This window comes from Mizuhopecten yessoensis, unplaced genomic scaffold (assembly GCF_002113885.1).
Source record: "Mizuhopecten yessoensis strain PY_sf001 unplaced genomic scaffold, ASM211388v2 scaffold673, whole genome shotgun sequence".
NCBI classification, from domain to species: domain Eukaryota; kingdom Metazoa; phylum Mollusca; class Bivalvia; order Pectinida; family Pectinidae; genus Mizuhopecten; species Mizuhopecten yessoensis.
Window position 1 is genome coordinate 266,340 of NW_018403664.1, and position 14,795 is coordinate 281,134.

Sequence of the window (14,795 nt, forward strand, 5' to 3'; positions counted from 1 at the left end):
GATACCTCAGTGAGGACTAGTATAACAGTACTATTCACAGTGTCTGTGATCCGCCAGCTATACCTCAGTGAGGACTAGTATAACAGTACTATTCACAGTGCCTGTGATCCGCCAGGGATACCTCAGTGAGGACTAATATAACAGTACTATTCAGTGTCTGTGATCCACCAGGGATACCTCAGTGAGAACTAATATAACAGTACTATTCACAGTGTCTGTGATCCGCCAGGGATGCCTGAGTGAGGACTAATATAACAGTACTATTCACAGTGTCTGTGATCCACCAGCGATACCTCAGTGAGGGCTAGTATAACAGTACTATTCACAGTGTCTGTGATCCGCCAGGGATACCTAAGTGAGGACTAGTATAACAGTACTATTCATAGTGTATGATCCGCCAGGGATACCTCAGTGAAGATTAGTATGACAGTACTATTCAGTGTCTGTGATCCGCCAGGGATACCTCAGTGGGGACTAGTACAACAGTACTATTCACAGTGTCTGTGATCCGCCAGGGATACCTCAGTGAGGACTAGTATAACAGTACTATTCAGTGTCTGTGATCCACCAGGGATACCTCAGTGAGGACTAGTATAACAGTACTATTCACAGTGTCTGTGGTTCTTAACTTGTGTTGCTGTCTGTTTTAACAGGAGTTGGCTAGTGTTTCGCAAAAGGATTTATTTTGAAGTTGGATTCTAGTTGTAGTTGGTTAAAATAATTACTGTACCCATTGAATTATGGCCCTATGGTGGGGTGTAATAATTTTGTCAGGTTTACAAACTGCATGTTTTTACGTGAATTTTCTATTATTGGTCCAAAGCATACCTTAAATGCATTATACACTAGGTTATATGACAAAAGCAGATCTGGTCAAATTGAAATTAGTTCCAGTTGTGAAATACATTTCAATAAATAGGAAAGAATGCTGAATATTGTTAAAAAAGCAATTTTATTTTATACACCATCTAAACATTCATATAAAAAGTATACAAACATAAGACTCTCAGAGATATGGTACAACAGTAAATACTGTTAATTTTTAAGTAATCTGTAGTATGCAATAGTAACATGTACAGGTACAGTGTACACAAATCAAAGTGGTCCCTTTGGCTATATATGCTTTGATAAATATGGAACTCATTGCAATCATTGGATGTTTCTAAGTTCTGATGATGATTTCTTCAAAACAGAACTTATAATTCTCGTGCTCAAACTCAAATCATATACTCAACCATGTGCACCTTTCTTGCATTTTGACTTGCAAAGGGTAAACATAAACACTATTCATTGGAATAGAACTTAGCTACAAGTTGTGGTTGTATCTTTTATTAATGTTTGAAATAAATAAATTTGTTGACCGTGTAACAAGGGAGATAATCCAAGATGGCGATCTCCCAGAATCGTCGATCTTTTCCTGAGAAAAACTTGAAATTTTCTATACCTGTGTATTTTACGCACCCCCCACTTTGAGTATTAAATTTCTGAAAAAAAGGGCATAGGTTTTTACGGTAATTAAATATGTATGCTGGAAAACTTTGTCATAAAATGTCAACCATAAGTCTGATCAGTCACAAATAATCATAAACAATTTAGTAAGTCTGACCAGTCACAAATAATCATAAACAATTCAGTAAGTCTGACCAGTCACAAATAATCATAAACAATTTAGTAAGTCTGACCTGTCAAAAACAATCATAAACAATTTAGTAAGTCTGACCAGTCAAAAACAATCATAAACAATTCAGTAAGTCTGACCAGTCACAAATAATCATAAACAATTTAGTAAGTCTGACCAGGTAAAAACAATCATAAACAATTTAGTAAGTCTGACCTGTCAAAAACAATCATAAACAATTAAGTAAGTCTGACCAGTCAAAAACAATCATAAACAATTCTTTCTTTTTTTATAACAAAGAACGATTTCCCAACCAGATCAAAAAATTGCAGGGTAATTATAATTAGGCCTACGTACTACATACATGTATAACACTTTTATCTATTTTCTCTATACTAAAATAATATATTGGAAAGTTATACATACACATGTACAATCCACAGATGTATTTAATAAACTTTCAGATCTACATTAAATATGCATCATACAAATGCATATTGAATTAGTAGGAATATTAATAATTAAATTTCTCCCCATTCGCTTAAATTTTTATACAAAATACAATAAAGGCAAGTTAAATTTAAATAAGTTGCCCAAGTTTTCATGAAATCTATAAAAAGCTAAATAGGCCTAATTATACAATTTAAATAATGATACTGTAACAGCACAACTTCTTATGACTTAAGACAACAAATGGGTGCACAACATGTTAATAAATACACATATTTAGGAGAAAATTCTTTTTTCCTTAAAAATGAATTGGTTTAAAGTTATCTGGCTTGACATGCAAGGCAATTAATTTAACTGTGAAACACTATTATATCAACACCACAACTGTATTTTACACAATCTGTACACCGTTTACTTTTTGTGCTCAATGGGGATCATCTTGTCCCGAGGCCCCTGCAGAGCAGGAAGGGGGGCTTCAATGGTCAGCATACCTTCAGTGCTCAATTTAGATATAAGATGTTCAGGATTGACTTCTCGAGGAATGACATACTGGCGACAATATTCCCGGTGAACATTTTTCCCTGAATCCTTTTCTTCGTGTTTAGCATGCACAGTGAGTTGGTTTCCATTAGTTTTCACATTTATTTCCTCTGGTTTGAATTGCCTGACATCAAACTGGAGATGAAATTTCCGAAAACCATCATTATCTTCCCTGACTGGATTGTCCATGCGAAAATTTTCTGACAGCCTCCAATCATCCACAGTTGATGGAACTGGAAATTGATTACGCATGCCTTGCATCATACGATTCATTTCGCTACCCATGCGTTTCATATCCTGGTTTATGCTGCTCATCTGGTTGCTATCTTCCATGTGATTCCATCTGCGGCTTGGATTTTCCAAAGGGAAGGTTCTCTCACTCAATCCAGAGGAGGTCCAAACTGGAGAAAAAGGCTCAACAGGGTAGCTAGGAGGAGGATGAGGTGGAAATCCTGAACTGGATGGTAACATGGAGTTCTGGAACATATACGGCCTGGACCAGTAGTCCGACTCCCATCGCACTGGTATATGTCTGACCATCGACATTCTCACTGTTCTTGATTACGTTAGACTCACAGCAAAAGTTTCAGCAACAAAAAGTTTCTTTGCAGTGTCCAGGAAAACTAATACAAAGTAGTGTTACAGTCTGTCAATGTAAGCGCCTTCCTATAGAAGTGTTACTTATAGCATCTGTCTATGATACTGATCTAGTGCAGCACAACAGCATTTATATAGCCATGCAAACTTCTGCCTGAATCTTCTAGAACTGCATCGAGTGGTAATAAACCGTGTCTTTTTCATGTAAACAGGGATGACATCAGTTAAAGGGAATTTAAACATCAGACATAAAGCTTCAGAAGTGAGCACTCATAGCCACAGGCCAGCAGTGTGTAAACATAGCAAGCACTCCTACCAGGCCAGGCACATACAACAATACTTCTGTTTTCTGTGGCAATGTATATCGCCATACACAAGTCACAATTGGTTGTAGGAACAATGTTATTAATTCATATATTCGGGTAATTACCATGGTAATTAATGTCAAAACTGACAAAAGTTTTCCAACATTCCATTATCTCACCAAAACGTTTCTAAAATTCAGTGTTATACGTACTGTATCTATGCCAAGGTCTTCATATCATAATTATCATAATGTAAATTGTATCAACTACTAATTAATTCCAACAACCAATTTTGAAATCATGAAATTTTTTGAAGAGAATACATGTACCACTATTTTCCATTGAAAATGGGGATTATTAGGAATGGGACTAAAATTTGGCCCACTTAAACATACCCCTCCAAAATCAAAAACCCTGTGCCCCCTTAATGAAGTTAATCAACTGGAGCAAACTATATTACACTCACTGGGGGGGATCCCAAATACTTGGTGTCTCATCATCCTTATATATATATATATATATATATACATGTATTAATATTAGTTTTTCAACCCCCGATTTTTATATTATAAAAAGCAAAAAATTAAATGCACAGGTACCAATTTTTTCTCATGTTACTTTCAGTAATTCCTAATGGAGGCTAGAGCTATTACTGAATATTATTTCCTTTTCTGGATTAAAATTTTACGAAAGCTATTATGCTGTTAGGTACTTTATATCAATATATATATATACACTTGTTACAAAGTTCCACATTTAACTTCATGAAATGTGTACTTGTCATCAAACAATGCTTTCCCCCTCTCATGAACCAGAAACATATTATTATATATAATGTGGCCTTGTAGCAGTGCAATGTGGGAGGTTTGATAATATCTGTCAGTCTCATCAGGATGTTTCTTGGGGGCCTTAACTTCGCCCAGCAACATCCCGACACCTGTAACGTCTTGGCGAGCAGTAAATGATAAATGATAATCTGTCCCTGCAGTCGTACACTCCACCTTGTAAACAGGTGAATAGCCCAGAAGAGACAGTCATCACGTGATAATCAAAAGCATGACAGTTCCTATAGCAGCTACATGTGTACATATGCTTTGGACCTTTATTTTATGTCTCTATCGAAAAACCGCAGGACAAATAACAACAAAGTAGTGAATAGTCACATGATGCGTAATGGCCGAGACCTTGCACTGAACCCACAGGGTACAGATGTTTCAGCACCCATAATTACTAAGTGTCAGTGCTGCATTGTGCCAAATGGTACCAGGTGTAGATTTTATGACAGCTACATGTAGTGCAAGTAAAAATTTCAATATTTACCTGGTACAATGAAAATATAGGTCGGGCTATATCTACAATACAATTCAAAATCTACCTGTGGGCTTGTACTTCTCTAAATCTCTAAATATTATTCATCCCCGATTACTTGAAAGAGATTTTAATTTCAGTGCATTGAAAAGGTGTTTAAGCAATTGGGAAAAATGTTAACAGGAAAATAAATCGCTACAATTCTACAGCTGTAATTGTTTTCACTGAATTAGGTTCAGTGAAGGAGTTAATTCACTTCTACTGTACCAAATTCAAATAGAGGTGATTTTAAGTTCTTTCAATTCATCCTGATACACTGTGTGTGTATTATGTTATGCTTTTAATTTCATTTGGTCCAGAGTGCCATAACATGTTTGCCATACCACATTAGACTAAATAAGGACTATTTTCGCACCACAGCAGAGCCATTAAGGTTGGTGATGAGGTTCCCTTATTCCAATCCAATTAGTGGAATATCATGCTGAAACATGAGGCCTGTTTTGTTCGATTACATGTACTTGCCTTACTGATAAATAGCACCATTTTGGTGATTTAGATTGTCTATCAGATATTATGAAATCAAGAATGGAACAATTAGGAATTTCACAATCAGCATACAGGTTACTTTTTAAAATTCCTGAAGTTGCACTCATCATAACTTGAGCAATCATATTAATCCATATAAAGTCAAGAGGTTGCAGAGAGAACATGCACTGTAATATAAGTGAGCATAACCCCTGGAGTGTCGATCGAGGATGGCTGAAGACGACAGCTGCAGCAATAAGGGCATCCAAAAGAGCCTTTTAGTAAACAGGTACCTCTTTACTCTTTTAGCAATTTCAAAACTTATGATTGGACACTTGCAATTGACATTATAAGTAACCCTTGAGGGTGTTATCACAGTTTTGCAGGTGCTGAGGTTGGGGTAGAAAAGGGATTGGTAACTGGTAGTTGTAATCTTACATGCAAATGTAGATACATAGATTCTGACAAAATTAGGATGTCAGCTCTGAAATAAAAAAAATAAAAAAACAGACTGAAAGGTTTGATGTTAAAAAGTTCAATTTTTTTTAAACAATATTTACGTGCTCGGTTTTGCCAGTATTCATCTTAATTTACATTCAACTTGTATCACTGTGCTTGAACTTACAACATTTGACAGAAGATTGTTCCATGCTACCATAGATCAACAAGTGTCTGTGTAAATGAAAATTCTCTAATAAATAATAATTAATCTTTAAATATAATTTGTAAATTTTAAAGTTGTGTCCACGTTTAGCTGAATTTAACCTTCCCTGATTTTAAAGATGGTTCCTGATATTTGTTTTGTGTTATTTGGTGCTTGGAGTGAATGAGCCAAAATTAAACACACAAATTTCACAATGCCAAAATATATGTTGCCGCATCATATGAAATTTCAGCAGACTGTGTACCTTCTAATTTATAAGGCACCAATTATTAAATTCCATGAGCTATATATTTTCGTGTTAAGTGAAACATGAAACTGGTTTTTGAGCAAGATTAGCACGTCACTTCATACATGAACATGTATAACAACACCTCAATAAAGGGGTTTCATCTTAAGTTGCCTTAATTATATATAACAGTAACTACTTTTCAATGTTTCTATTCCGTTGTGATTTAAGTTGTGTTCCATTGTATACGGAGGTAAGTCACCTCATCACAATCGATTGATAGCATTTAAAGGTAAGTACATGTATCACACTTAAGTATTCTTATACATGTGTTCTTTTGTGCAGCTGGGTGAGATGAAATGCAAAAAGGCTGAATACCAGTATACTGTACCATGTATGGAATCTGAAAACAACTGGTACCATACTGACATGTTTTTAGTCAAATACTTGCATAAAGGAAGGCTATAGATGATCGAGTCTTGTCACTTTGTTGCACACCTATTGTAACACAATGGACCGACTTTATAACTAAAGGCATCAGAAAGCATTAAAATTTTGCGCACAGGAGCATCAAGCGCCAAAATTTAACCACACCATTTTGAGTAAAAGAAATAGCCAACCGAAAGTATGGTACATAGATTGTTCAACTGAGCAAGACAGATTGTTTTCTATCTTTGATTGTGTTATTTAAATTGTGAAGCAGCATGTTATGGCTACCAAAAGCTTTAGAGAAATAACTCTGGCCTTTTCTTATTTGCCAGATGTTATTGACATGCATGAGTCCTACTGGTATTGACTGTCAGGAGATGGTGAACACAGTTTTCTACGATGTTGTTGATGATCTTGTAAAACCACAGACTTAGATGGCAGGGATTGGCAACACCACTCTCATTTTGCATATAGTTGCAATAATAATAATTTGAGGTTCTAGTTCGTAGGTCGTCTCAAAGGCGGTTCACAAATTATTATCCGTAGTTATAGGGCCTTTGCAACCAGCCAATATCTTTCTCAACTCCCTGAGAGCATACAGCTGGAGCTGCCATTTTGGTGCCAACAAACTAGCATTCAACAATTCTAGCGCTGCCCAACTACATAGTCATTTACAGCTGAGTAGACTGGAACAAGCGGAGTAAAGTATCTTGCTCAAAGATACAACACAGTGCTGTGCCATGACTCGAACACGCAACCCTAGAAGTTCGGTCACGAGCCCGGCATCCTATCACTAGACTACTGTGCCTCCTTGTCCACCTCTTGTATTGACACACCAAACTGTGACGGCCTGTGACCCTCTCGTCAATTTACCTGTACTGCACTTGTGTGCTATCTCACAGACCAGTTTCCGGTATAGATAATTACTTTGTTTACCAAGGTGACGAGAGACCGATAGTGTTGACACTGATTTGACCACGGACTTAAAAGCTTGGATAGCAATCTAATTCCGTAGATTAATACTTGACAGATTAGTAATAGTAACACAGTGTAATCATCATGGCTAAAACTTTAGAAAATGAAATCTAATTCTGTGGTAAAACATAATCAATCTGTAGTCCTGGCTGTAGTGGAGCATGTTCATGACACATTCAGGGTCTCTGTAATAGTAACCGCCAGAAATCTCTGAAATCTCTCCCAAAAATCAAGCTGTCGTATCTGTTGTGCCTGGTATTTATAAAGGTCACAAACATTACTTACTGGAAGACCCATACCAAGAACAGGTTTAACAAGTGTTGTACAAGCCTGTGCATTTACTTCCTGTTGGCACCTCTTTAGGTACACGAATCTGGGTTGTAATGGTAACTTGTCTTCATGCATGGATACAATACAATAAACTTTATTTAACGTTAGCTATTAAAAGCTATTATTCCGACAAACATTAGTAAAATGCATCAAATCAAACAATTACATATATAAAACATTATGAAACAGAGAAAGTGTTAAAACATAAGGCTCCATGCAAAGTTATAAGCTAAATATACATACATGCATACATATAGCATGACAGTAATTTTTACATAAAATACATACTAGTATAAAGCATTGAAGCAAAGCAAATACACATAAAAAACAGTTATTATGAAATACAATTTTCCACTATCAGCACTATATATAAAACACATTTACAACATGTAAAACAAACGATGAAAAAGTAAGTAAAAGAGGAAGGTGTGTAGCAGCTACAATGTATGAAGGTCTGAGCCGTGAGTGTCGGTAACCATTTTCGTTGATTGTGTTTAGAACTGTTGCACCAGGTCTTGCCTCACGAGGGATTGTAACAAACATATAAAAATATATATACCAAAACACAGAGCGTCATGTTATATCTTTGTGAATGTCGGGACCCAAATCGGATCAAGGCTTGAATTTTGCAGTATCTTACGCTTCAAATGAATATTTTTTTGTCAGCATATTAACGTTTTATGATGACCTTTAGAATTTATATGAAAAAAGTATTTCTATATTGTAAATTTATTCCTATAGTCCAAAACTGAATGCATTTTTTAAAAACTTAATCAAAACACTGACATTTGAGTTTGAATTAAGGTATTCTTGTGCTATTTGAACTTAAAAACTAATCATCTGTAGACAAAAAGTGGTGCATGGCTATCTATTCTAAGATAAAATCATTTTTATAACTGATTTGCTGACACATTTATTGATTTTTAAGTGTTTTTGCAAAAAGTGATCCGATTTGGGTACTGCCTCCTTATATAACCGGGTCCAGTACACTCTGCCAATTGAGCTATATAGCTGTTATAAAGACCTATATTAGCTCTATTTAACTATCTGAAATAGGTCTTCTGAGCTATTTTCAAGTGATTTTCTTTTAAAGGAAAACGAAACAAAGTCGCCTTTTAAAAGAAGATTGTATCAATGATGTTAAAAAAAAAAATGAAATTTTACATTTCAGGTTTTTGGTAATGTTGACTACAAAAGCAATACCTATATACCTATATATAGCTCAATCGACAGAGTGCACTGGATCTGATAGGCCTAACGTTATATTTATATTTGTTACAAACCCCTGTGACCAGAGTTGTTTGTTTATGAAATATTGACGGAACTATTGATTGGATGCTATATTCTGGCGACTATTGTGGAAGACTTTGCACGACTTTGCATAGGTGTTTGAAGTTCTGACTGTGAATTGAGATAAAAATCATATAAAAAAATAAGGGTATTACTATATAAAAAAAGAAAGTTCTTTTTTTATATAGTATTACGCTTATTTTTTTATATGATTTTTATCTCAATTCACAGTCAGAACTTCAAACACCTATGGACTTTGAAGGCCTGACTCAACATTAGCAGGTCTGCCAGGTTCATTTCCGAAATCGAAAGCTGAGCGTCCGTCTATTGTAGTGCCGGGGTCTGAAACACCTAATTTCGTTCAGAGCAAATAGATAAAAGGACGACAGAATAAAATCACTATAGTACATGTATACCAGATTAAAAAAATACATACCCCAAACGCCATTGGACGGAATACTGACTGCCTTCAAGTGGGGTAAAATGCAGACTTTAATTTGTGAAAAGGGATATTCCCATTTCCTCTCATGTCGCCATTTTGAATTACGAACACATCGTTATTTTGTGCTGTTCTTTATGTAAGATTAGAAAGGTTCGAATGGTGTGGATTCACCCCAAAAACCAATGACGTTTTTCTCATTCACAACTAAGCGAGGAAAGTCCCTAACCGGTATGGTATTGTTAATGGTAATCTTCTTGTCAGCTGTTAATAGCTTGGCCCGGACCATTTATATATCGTTACAAAAATATTTACGTGAACCAGAGACATCTCTGTGGGAATGTGTCTGATGAGCGAAGCTCTCCTATTCACATTACATACAACGTTATAGTAATTAATAGCACAGGCTTCCGTTTATGCGGAACAACCGGTTTGACCGTTTATAAATGTAAGAATTTCGGGTATAAATCTTGGCGGACCTGCAAATGTTTATTCAGGCCTTGCAAGGCTTTGTCAAGGCTCGCCTGAAAGCAGCATCAGATCACTACATTATGTGGAGGTCCTACCTTATTTAATAAACGAACAAATGTGGTCCGACCGGTTAGACCGTTAAAACTAAAACAGCCTAGGTCATCTGCAGGTGTTGGACAAACTAATGTGACTGATGAGGAGGCATTCTATAACCTCAATAAAACAATAGTATGTGTACGCCTCATGTTAGCGTGTCAAGCACCTGTGCGTTAGCTAGGCCTATAGATGATTTCATAACGCAATGAATACAGTTGACGTAGTGTGTTTGACTCCACTGACAAGCCAATGTCAATAGGTCTTATAATACAGTCATTTATAATAATCTTTTCAAAATAACACCTACACTGCAAGTATTCTTTTCTCTTAGTTGTACTTTATTGACAATGTTTCAATCCATCTACTCAATCTGCGATGTCATGTTGTTTTGACGCAAATCCTGTTTGCAATTACGACAGAGACATATAAAGCCAGTGTTATATATACGTCTCTGATTACGAATACGTTTCGCCATTAATCCTGTTTGTTCAGGTTTTTATGTATCATATATATATTAGGGTTATAAATATCATGTTAAATGTTGTCAGTGATTAAAAACTATTTCTTAGGAAGGGTTTGACAATTGTTTACCTTAAATTTTAAATCCGTTTAACAGGCCAGACGTATATAATTATATACATCTCTGCCTTGGCCAATGAAGATAATGTATAATTTTGCTGAAAATTAAGCTGTCTAGATTATTACCTGTTTTAAGGATAGTGGTGAGTTTTAATTTTGTTGAGTGATTTATTTTTGCAGGATTTTTTTTTTTTATAATTTGGCATATATTCTCATTTAGATTGCCAATATCAACAGTTTTTAGTTGGCCAACATCATCGATAAGATGAAGCATAAATATATACATGTATATAAATCTTAAAATTCTTATCCATGTGTCAATTTGAAGGCACTTCTAGAACCTGCATTACAAACACTTCCTGTCGGTATATGAAATGTAGCTAAGCAAGTAGTAATTCTCACACGCTTCTATATACATGTATCTACAATAACATACATGTATAGAAGGTAATTAATTTTCATTTAAAGCAACATGAATTTATTGTGACATTATCAAATAAATTATATCATTTTATAGTATTGTAATATACCCATATCAAACAGTGCAAACATTAAACTAATTTTGTGGTACAATACATGTACAAAAAAAAGTATCTATATTTGGCCCCTATATTATACTCCTATATACTGTAGCTTATATAATTATTATGTAACATAGCAGCCAAAATAAGAACAGCTTCACAAAGTTTAATACAGCTTGATGTAAAAAGCCGATCCTTATAACAGTACTGCTGAGATCTAAATTAACCTGTGTTAACAATAGAATAGATTGGTATTACCATATATATATGATGTATTCAATCTTGCATTGCAGATTCCTTGTTGACAGGTTGTGTGACAGAAAAAGTACAAATTATGAGCAGAACACTTTCTAGCCTGTTCTGTATACCAAGACTTGTTACCTTTTTGTCAAGGCCCCTTCACAGTGGAGGATTATCTCAAGTTTGTTCATGGCATGGTTATCGGGATTTAAACAGAAAATCGTTCCATTCAATGTGCTTTGATCGTCAGGGCACAGCTTGGCATGGGCTGGCAGGGAGCACTGGTGCGTTGTTATCTCCAGATAATTACACATTATCGTACTGTCAGAGGAGAGGGAAAGCAAAAGGAAAAGTAAAAGGCAAAAAAGATAAGAAAAGCAAACCAGACAAACAAGATGCAGATGGTAGGTAAACAATGCTATAAAAGTATTAGAGAGAAAAAGGAGAATGGAATTGCATGTGGACTCTTTTTAAGTTCTAGAAATGCCAACCTTCTGGCATTTTATTTTAATATGGCATGTATGGTGAAGGCCATATATTTTTACAAATGGCAAAAAAAACACATTGCTAATAGCTTGAATAATATTATAAACATCAAACGAAAATCTAGCCGCTCATGATTTGACTAGATCATTGTAGTTGAGATTTTATAGAATTCTTTGATTGTGATACAGCTAAAAGGTAAGGTTTTCATCAATAACTCAAGTAAACAGGTTTTTTGGTTTATTTTTGAAAGATACTACAAGCAGAATCCTCCATGTAAATTATAAGAATATGCAAGGATTGTTTTACTTTACATTTTAATTACAATAAGTAATGCTGTGTAATGGTCTGTTGTCATTTCTTATTTCTGTGCGATTATATATAATCCTCCTCCACCGAGCTTAAGTAATGTGTGTGTATAGGTAGAGGGGTGTTATTAGCTATTCTGTGACTTACAGATCCAGATTGTTGTCCTAACATTTTGTAGTGTTACTGTGTACTGCTGATTACATAGCAATTCCTTCTTTCTCTTACCCTGGACAGGTGTATCCGCACTTTTACCGGTGTGAGATATCCTTGTCTCCCCCTAGGGTTGAGACGGGGGGGTTTCCCTATTCATAACAATGGTATGACGTCACTTCAACAATACAATGACGTCATGTCAACAATCCATCAACGTCACGTCAACCCTGAATTTAGCATGTAGCGTTAACACTACATTGTGTATACAATACACAATGGGAGAACAGAGTAAGAGAAAAAGAACCATTCACCCCATTGTGAGTGAGATAGGGGAATCTCAACCTTCGAGGAAAGACTCTTAAGTTGCCAAACACTCGGCAAATAGCCTCATGTTTGGCAACTTAAGAATCTCCCCCCTCGGGTTGGGATTCCCTCATCTCAACCCCAAGGGGGTGAGAGATTCTATTAATCTTACAACCCCCTCCACATGAATGTTGTCACAATTGGACAATCATAACGTGACAACATGAAATCAGGAACATTTCAATTCTGCAAAATGTAGAAATTGACACATTTTGAGGTTTCTGACGTAATTCTTATTATTGGAATGAATATTTTTTTATGTCCAGGGTTGCAAGATAGGGAAATTTCACCCGTAGTATTTTGAAATGGGTGCTGAACCCTCAGCAAAAAGCCTGGGGTTTCACCCAGTTTGAGAACCCATGGGTTGGAATTTTCCTATCCTACACCCATTGACATGAAAAAGTCTTATAATGATGTATAATGTAGTTGATCTATGTATAGGTATATCACCCCTAATTTAGAGGTCTATACTTACTGTTTTCAGATGATGAGGATGCTGATCCCCTGAAGAAATATAAGGACCAGCTAGAGTGGCAGTATGAACATCTTAAGGAACAATATATTTCTCAGCTGGGACTACGTACTAGTCTCAGTAAGTCATCACACAGCTGAGACCTTGTATGGGCGGATTGGTAGCATGTTTAAAATCCCGGCCTTCCATGCAGGCGGCCGGGGGTTAGATCCCGTAAGTCGTCGTATGCATGGATATTCAGAGAAAGTGTTTTTCTCCTGCCCACACAACTCCAACATTCCAGCTGGAGTATAAAATGGTCTGGGTTGGATGTTGCTGTACCTGTGCTGTAGCATTCAAGTGAGGTGGCACCATAAATCATGCTGTTGGAAGCATGGTCCCACTATAAACAGAACACATAACATCTCCAGCACACACATAGGCATACCCACATAGGGAGATGTTAACCAGGTGGCATTGGACTAGTAGTTAGAGTGTGATAAGGCAGCTCCTACGAATTCCTCAAAATTGTATTGATTAATGTATATGCTAATTGTATTAATTGTACATCTATGTATACTGTAAAGCGCTTTAGAGTGTCTTATGTTAGCTAGATAGGGCGCTATATCAAATGTTGTATATTATCATTAATTAGGTTACACAATTGGAACGTAGTACTAATCTCAATCAGAACAGTAACTCCCACAGCTGGGACCCTGTACTAAACTGAACAAGAGGCCCAATGGGCCTGCATTGCTCACCTGGTTTTAATCTCACACTTGTAATCTTAAAAGTGGACTAAAATACAGCTACAGGCAGAATATCAGTGTTTGATTCATAAGAACCAATTAAAAGATTAAAACATATGACGCCTGTGACCTTGAATGTCGAACAAGGACATTAGGTTGAAAGTGGGTCAAGGTCATTCATTTGAACAAACTTGGTAGTCCTTCATCCCAGCATGCTACAGGCCCAATATCAGTACCCTGGGCCTTTTGGTTATTAGCTCACCTGGCACGAAGTGCCAAGTGAGCTTATGCCGTGGTGCGGCGTCCGGCGTCCGTCCGGCGTCAATATTTTACTTTAAACGACTTCTTCTTAATATTCGAAAGGCCTAGGGTGATGATATTTGGCCAGAAGCAAACTGGGATGAAGGGCTACCAAGTTTGTTCAAATAAGTGACCTTCATCTATTTTCAAGGTCACAGGGGTCAAATATGTTAAACACTTTAAACAACTTCTTCTCGATAACCAAACTGCCCAGGGAGATGATATTTGGTCAGTAGCATGCTAGGGTAAAGGGCTACCAAGTTTGTTCAAATGAATGACCTTCAATTATATTCAAGGTCACAGGGGTCAATTGTCTTAAAAAACCTTTAAATAACTTCTTCTGAATAACCAAAATGCCCAGGGTGATGATATTTGGCCAGTAGC

General features: G+C 36.2%; 3 protein-coding genes across 5 annotated transcripts in view; 1 reads left to right on the plus strand and 2 right to left on the minus strand.

Annotated features, from left to right (window-relative positions):
- Window positions 1-9,802, minus strand: part of LOC110451676 (probable RNA-binding protein 18) — a 20,124-nt gene extending 10,322 nt beyond the window's left edge. Inside the window, exon 1 of the mRNA XM_021499820.1 lies at window positions 9,694-9,802. Within this exon, the coding sequence (XP_021355495.1) occupies window positions 9,694-9,705 (12 nt within the window). The 5' untranslated portion in view covers window positions 9,706-9,802. The remainder of the gene's footprint in view (window positions 1-9,693) is intronic.
- LOC110451665 (alpha-crystallin B chain-like) lies at window positions 1,452-3,496 on the minus strand. The gene has a single exon (XM_021499809.1). The coding sequence runs from the start codon at window positions 3,152-3,154 to the stop codon at window positions 2,480-2,482; it is 675 nt and encodes a 224-aa protein (XP_021355484.1). The 5' UTR covers window positions 3,155-3,496; the 3' UTR covers window positions 1,452-2,479.
- Window positions 9,803-9,823: 21 nt separating the features above from the next.
- LOC110451652 (ribosome-recycling factor, mitochondrial-like) overlaps window positions 9,824-14,795 on the plus strand; it is an 8,573-nt gene continuing 3,601 nt past the window's right edge. Inside the window, exons 1-3 of one of the 3 annotated variants that reach the window (XM_021499778.1) lie at window positions 9,824-9,927; window positions 11,657-12,007; window positions 13,396-13,503. In XM_021499778.1, the coding sequence (XP_021355453.1) occupies window positions 9,882-9,927; window positions 11,657-12,007; window positions 13,396-13,503 (505 nt within the window). In that variant the 5' untranslated portion in view covers window positions 9,824-9,881. Of the gene's footprint in view, window positions 9,945-10,370; window positions 10,396-11,656; window positions 12,008-13,395; window positions 13,504-14,795 lie in introns of those variants that run through there. The other 2 variants (XM_021499787.1, XM_021499797.1) reach the window with 2 other exon arrangements.